Source organism: Penaeus chinensis, chromosome 41 (assembly GCF_019202785.1).
Source record: "Penaeus chinensis breed Huanghai No. 1 chromosome 41, ASM1920278v2, whole genome shotgun sequence".
Classification (NCBI taxonomy): domain Eukaryota; kingdom Metazoa; phylum Arthropoda; class Malacostraca; order Decapoda; family Penaeidae; genus Penaeus; species Penaeus chinensis.
In genome coordinates this window covers 5,746,260-5,753,759 of record NC_061859.1, presented here as the reverse complement: position 1 = coordinate 5,753,759, position 7,500 = coordinate 5,746,260, and the positions used below count along the sequence as shown (strand labels likewise).

General features: G+C 30.6%; 1 protein-coding gene across 3 annotated transcripts in view; it reads right to left on the bottom strand.

Annotated features, from left to right (window-relative positions):
• Positions 1-634: 634 nt before the first annotated feature.
• Positions 635-7,500, bottom strand: part of LOC125047459 (arrestin domain-containing protein 4-like) — a 105,073-nt gene continuing 98,207 nt past the window's right edge. For all 3 annotated transcript variants that reach the window (XM_047645665.1, XM_047645667.1, XM_047645666.1), the window contains 4 exons: positions 4,593-4,810; positions 4,073-4,255; positions 3,240-3,425; positions 635-2,616 (listed from right to left, as the gene is read on the bottom strand). In XM_047645665.1, the coding sequence (XP_047501621.1) occupies positions 2,443-2,616; positions 3,240-3,425; positions 4,073-4,255; positions 4,593-4,810 (761 nt within the window). In that variant the 3' untranslated portion in view covers positions 635-2,442. The remainder of the gene's footprint in view (positions 2,617-3,239; positions 3,426-4,072; positions 4,256-4,592; positions 4,811-7,500) is intronic.

Sequence of the window (7,500 nt, the reverse complement as noted above, 5' to 3'; positions counted from 1 at the left end):
TACAGGGCATATGAGGTGATTTTTTAAACACTTTTGGATTACATTGATAAGCACAAACTTTCCAAACATTAAAAAAAAAAGCAGGAACATAACACTGGACAATTTTTTCCACAGTTAACAAAGTATATCTTTTCAAACCATATTTTCTTTTTTCAATAATAAAGGATTAAGGCCTAACCATATGCATAATAAACTATATGAATTATATCTCTTATTCTTGCTTGCTAGATATAAATTACATGATATTCTGAAAAATTGTTCAATAAATATTTATTACTACATTATCTGTTTCTTTACCATTGTATTTGATAAGTAAAAATAGGCATTCAGACATTGATTTTCTTTTTTACATACTACACATGACATATATGTAGTATTTGGTCATTAGCAAACAGATAATATCTTTAATTTATCAAATATTAATTAATAATAATTAACCTATGTTGCACTTTGAGTACAGGTTAGAGTTCTAAAGAATGTAAAGGTCTTTATCTAATAGAAAGTATGATACAGGTATGAACATGAGCAAACATTTTCTTATAAAATCTAGGCTTTGTGATAAGATAGTTCCAATAAATTTTGCATTACCTATTATTTCAATGTAATGCAGAGGTTATCACACAAAATAATAATGTGTTTTTGTCTTTACATTTTATTAGAAATACATTAACTATGACAAATTTTTACATGGAAGAAAAAAGTTATACTGGTGACATGCCAGCTCTTGTAATGACATACTGTAAGTGCTGTCCCACGATGCATTACACCAGCCCGAGTCATTATGGCACCGTAGATTATTGACTGAGCTAGTGCACATGAAGGGGAACACAGAGGGCCTAAATGTGGCTTTGGGCAAGATGAATATTATTATCTTAAATTTCATAGGGAAAAGCCACATGAAATATACATGACAAAATTGCTTACAAGCTTAAGAGCTCGATTTTGAGCAAATGTATTTTTTGCAACTTGATCCCTTTATTCTATTAATTTGATATCTATACTCACCCAAAAGCACACTTTCTAAAGATGTGAAGGGTATGTGGGTGACAGCCTAAAAGATAGTGCAATGGAGCAAACCATATCTATGTTGACTGTTACATGTTGACATAGACATTCATATGAGATGCCTTGCAATAAACTGATCATTAAAGTCATTTACAAGGCAGTATACATCACTAAACTGTGGTTTAAATCATATTATAGTTATTATTGCTTAATTCTGTCTCTCCCTACACAGAGGTTCTATTATCAACCACAAACAGGTCAGCACACTTAATTAAAGGAACCACCATGTATAACCTTTAACAATAAATACATCATACTGGAAAAAGACATTCCCTTGACAAGATTACTCACTTTGAGCTTTGGAATCCCTCTTCTGAAGAAGAGACTCCCATTTACAACATTAATAAAGTAACACCAGCAAGCGTCCTTTAATCATCTTTGTGTCTTAATGCATAATTTGAGTAATTTGTCTGTTAATCAACTCTGCTCTTGCTTTTTCATACATACAAGAAATTGAAATAATCTCATTTATATGAAAAACTGTAAAACAGTATCTGTAAGATTAATGAATACTATACAGAAACAAAGAAACTAGTCTCAAATAAAGAATGATAACTATGATAACTATTTATAGATAAGAATGACTTGTGCATTAGTGAAAGTTACATCAAACTAATGGAAAGATAGTCACCATAAAGAATAAAGCACTTTTTGCAATGCAAAAAGGCAAAGCATTCTTTTGCATGAAGCTGGTGAAAAGCGTGAAACCCTTCCATGTCATATCTTTATCCAGGTTTACTTTTTCATATATACATAGGTGAAAAACTTAAAAAATAGACAAAATCACATTTTAAATATCATTGTTAGTTATGACATAATGTGATATCAATAAACACAAATGATAATGCTGGTTTCACTGGATTAAGATATTTATGAAGAGTATTGTGAGTGCTTTCTTAGACTCAAGTTCACCTAAGAACATGAGGGTGAAAGACAGTACTTGAATATGTAAACAAAATGATACAGTAATGACTTCTTAAACTTAAATGAATCTCTGTGATATTATAGTTCATCATTGGAGGCTATCAAGATGTTCTGTTCTCTTTGATTTCAGTGTGAATTTGAATTATATATGAAAATTATTTCATACAACTGAGATAAAATTCATTGATAGAAATAGATGGTTTTATAACTAGATATTATTGTTATAAAGCTACATCTATATGCAACCTTAACATCTGATATACACATGATCATAAGTCCTCCGGAATCACACTGTTCTTCCCCTTTTTTTGTGATTCACTCATCAAGACAACAGAGATTAGATATTTCACCATTTTTTTTGCCCTCTTCAAAGTCATGTGATTGTTCAAAGAGTGAGAAAGAGAGGGGAGCTGAGCACCTTCCTCCACTGGTTATGTATAATTGACACTTCCATTATTCAAAGGTCTTCTCATCAAGCCATGGTCTGAAGATAGGTAGACTACTTGGGTACTGAGCTCCCTTCTTCTTCTTCAAAGTTCCGTCGGTGTTGCGGTAGGGGTAGGTGGCCATCATGATGGGCAGTTGCAATTTGATGTCCTTCTCCAGATTGTTTGGTTCAATGATGAACTGAAACAGAATAGAATTTTGAATAATATTTTTAATGAACTACATCATTTTAATTCTAACATTTTCCTGAGTTAGCACTTAATTTTTAATAAAAAGTATTCAGAGAAAAGTGTTTTATTACAAAGCAAACCTCTTATTTTAGTTAATTATTATAGTCATTTTTAGTTTAGCTATATATCCAGCACAAGGTCTATTTAAATATGTAAAACTTTACACTTCAAATCTAACAATAGACTATGAACACACTCAAGATATTCAAAATACCACTTTCTGGAGAAACCAATATATTACTAGCACATTTAACATGGACTTCACCTAACCAACTGATATTTGAATGAATTCTGGTCAGTCAATTTACTGCTATATAAAGAATTAACAATGCTTGGTTCACACTTTTAGTTACAGTTCACACACATTAAAAAATAAATGCACTTATAAATCTCCTTTATATCATGACCTTATACTTTCTAATCTAAGAGTTACAACTCATAATGTATATGTAGACTTCACAGAAAAGTGGCATATTTACAAATTATTTGGTATACCGTCCTTTTCCCATCTTTTATACACAGTAAACTATAGGGTTCTGTAATTTTATATATGCCATAATAAGTTCTACTCACAAAGACATCATATTGTATCCTGATGAGATGACATCCTCGAAGATTTGTTGGTGGCAAAGGTGGCACATACAGCTGTTCATACTTCCAGTCATCTGTGTCATTGGATTTAATCTTGCCACGGCTCACTGAAGACAGTTCTCTTGTCTCTGTTTGGACCACCTTGTTCTTGGAAATGTATTGAATTGTCTGCAAGAATATTAATGATTAACATAGTCCCCATACAAGAATTTTAATAGAGAATATCATCTTAAATGGATATCATACATCAATGTTACAAAATTTAGTCAATATATGTGAGATATTTACTTGCAATAAAAGCATTCATAGTCTAAGCAGTCTGATTTGATACAGACATAAAATTTATTAGATGCTACAATATATGCTTTATTCTTACCAAAAGGATGACACAAAACCTTTGATCCTAGCTGTTAAAAAAATGTCAAATCTGATTTAAATCTGGCCTTTGGTATGACATACCCTGACCTTTCTCCATATGGAATCCCTTATTATTCCACTGTATGCTTTAATTTTGAGCAGATATAAAGGTATTTTATTTAAATATTTTATATATATATATATATATATATATATATATATATATATATATATATATATATAGACACATGTATGTATGTATGTATGTATGTATGTATGTATGTATGTATGTATGTATGTATGTATGTATGTATGTATGTATGTATGTGTATATATATTATATATATATATATTTGTTTTTCTTTTCCCTTTCATAAAAAAGTTGATGAAAGACTATCACTATTTGAAAAGTGTATATATCCCTTTATTTATCATTATACTGTACTAAGTATTCTCACCTCTGTCAAACATGCTCGCGTTTTCTTTATGGTGACTCGACTCTGATTGTGTACCCTGGCCCAGATGCTAATGGTTTCTCCAGGCACATAGCCTCCACGGTCTAATCTCACGCGACATGACACAGGTCCCTGGGTCATGCATGTCATACCCAGCATATGTTCAATCTCACAATGGAAGGGTTGCTGTAAAATGGGTTATTGTTAGACACAGATGGCATATAATTTTGGACTTATAATATGTGACTAATGCAAACATAATACAGTGAAGGAACTGATGATAAATATGGCATTTATCGTGTGATGTAATCAAAACACCTGAGTCACAAGTTTATAGACGATAATTATAGACAATTAAGGGTCCTTTAATTAAAAAAACAATCCTTGAAAGAGCAAGAAGATTCACAATAACAGAATTCATCAATATAGTAAAAAAAAATACTATATACCAAAAGATAAAGCAAAAATAATCATAAAAGCCCTGGACGCCTTCACAATAAGTACAAGCTTTGTCAGTACTCACAGCAAGAATAGAAGGTTCTAGATTAAGGTCAATGGGATTCATAACAATGAAGACTTGCTGGTTCTTGTGGGTGAGGCCATTAGGTTCTCGCAAGGCAGCCTTGCAGTAGTACTGGACCCAGCCATGTTTGCCAAGGAAGGTGGATGGCAAACCGAGCGGCAGACCTAGCTTGAAGGGGAAGCTGTGGATTCCAGGGGACAGCAGGATCGGACCCTGACCTGGAGGAGAGGTTTGTGATGGCTTCATTAGTGCTTTGAATGGGAATGCAGAAGGGACAGTTGACCACTGGTATGCTGGAAAACATTTCTGTTTAACCTGTACATAAATATAAATAGTTAAATATTTATGTTTTACACAACAACTACTATGAAATTGAATTAACTACCTTTATATGTGTATTCACATGTGTATATAAATACAACATACATATATTTACAAACATATATACACATACACACATATGTACATACATGTATTTAATTATAAATATAAACATAAATATATAAACAAATAAATAAATAAATAAATATATAAATATATATAAAATATCTATATATAAATATATATATATACATAATATATATATATATATATATATATATATATAAAATATATATATCTATTTATCTATATATATATAAAATATATATATATCTATATATCTATCTATCTATTTATCTATCTATCTATCTATATATATAAATATGAATATATATATATACATATATCTATATATATATATATAAATATATATATATATATATATATATATATATAAAATATATATATATATATATATATATATATATATATTTATACACACACATTACATGTATTGTTTTTTTAATTAACTAATTAATGTATTTATATATTTATCCTTTACATAATACAATCTTTCAGGAATATCAATATAACTTAATATAATTTAATATAATTTACATAATGTTTGAGATATTTAGAATCAAAATTTAAAGTATGTAGCACCACTCTATTCCATGTTATCATTTTGAGTTATATTTAGTACTATCAATATCATAATTACCATGGTAGTGATATAATTCATATCATTATTATCTTTACTATCTCGTTATCAGTTGTATAAATCATTACACAAATCATCATAAATGTTATGGTTATTGTTATCACTACTATAAGTATCAGTAATGGGTGGTTTATGATTGTTATAAATATTATTGTTGGTTCTGTTACGAATGTTACCAAAATGACACTGATTATTGTTACTGATTTTATTGCTAATGTTGTTATTTTTATTATCATTATTCATATTATTATACTCATTAATGTAGTTATTATCAACTGCTGTTATCACTAACCTAACTATTATCATTATCCTTATCCTTATTACTAGTATTATCATCAATACAGCATTATTGTTTTGTTGTTATGTGTAGTTATCATTCTCACCTTTATAATCATTATCAATACATATGAATGTAATTATTATTAAGTTTTGAATGATGATCATCATTATCATCATATCACCAGATTATTACAATTATTATTTTTTCAACATTATAAATGGTATTACTAATATCACTATTGTCATAATTATCTTGATTAATGACATTCTTACAAATAGTGTCTAAACCATTTTTTGCATAATCATCTTATATCATCTTCACTGTCATTTCAGATTTTTCATTCCCCAACAGTGTTTTCCCCTTTTAGAACTGTTGTCAGATGATTTCTATGAAATTATTGTAAATGCTATCCATTTCCTGTACATTCCTTTGCAAAAATATTCATCCAACAAAAAAAACGTCAGTAATTAACTCTTACTAAATTATATAGTTTAATTACACCAATGCAACTGATCAATCACAAAATATATAACAATCCTTTTGCGTAGGCCAGAAATCTAGTAATATGTTAAACGTTAAAAATTACGATTAATGTTGGCGAATACTCTGTTGCTGCAGATGAAGGGGAAAGCAATTTGCGATTGAAGGCAATGAGAGAGAAGATGAGATTGTATTATTACCAGCTCTTATACCTGCGTCCTGTAAAACCTTTCAGGAATTTGCCCCCTGATCAGCTCAAACAATATATGCAGACAAACGAAATAGTGATAGCCAAAACAGATGATTAAAAATACACAAGATGATAAAAAATACACAAACAAGATATCACATGTATAATACATAATAAATATTATAAAAAAGGTATTATATTCAGAGAAACAACTCCCATGCAATGAAAAGGTATTTCTGCCTGTCAACAAACATGCCAATTTCGTATTCCACATACTGAATCCTTATGATTAATAAGCCGTATAAGTGACTGGAATACATTAAAAGCTGCTGACTGCAAGTTACATATATATGCCCTACTTATTCTGACTACCTTAAAGGCCAAAGGCATAAACAAATACTTTTCTTATAATCAGTTTCGAAGAGAGGAAAAAAAATGCAATGAATGTCTTCATGTAGGCGTTAGCATGCAGTAAACTCGAGAGGGTTTTGTGTATAATCCTGATGGTATTGACAATTGTGTTATAACCAAACACCATTTCACTATGGCGTTACAACTTATTTTGAGTGTTCTTACATTTTTGTTGTGTCGTGTCTTTGTGTTACTAAAAATATTACCTGATTTGTTTTTGTTGTGTGGTATTTGTAAACGTCCCATGAGCGCTGTGAGCTTTCTGCGTTAGTCCATCGCTTCTAAACAGATTAATAAAGTTAATGCGCGCGCAAGTTAATCGGTAGGTTAACGCTACAAGGAAGACGGAGGGAGGGTAGGATGAGGAGGGGAAGGGAGGGGAAGGGAGGGGAAGGGAGGGGAAGGGAGGGGAAGGTGGGGGGAGGGAGGAGGACGGAGAAAGAAAAGAGTATGGAGGAGGAGGAAGGAGGGGAAAGAAGGAGTGGAAAGAGGAGGAGGAGGAGGA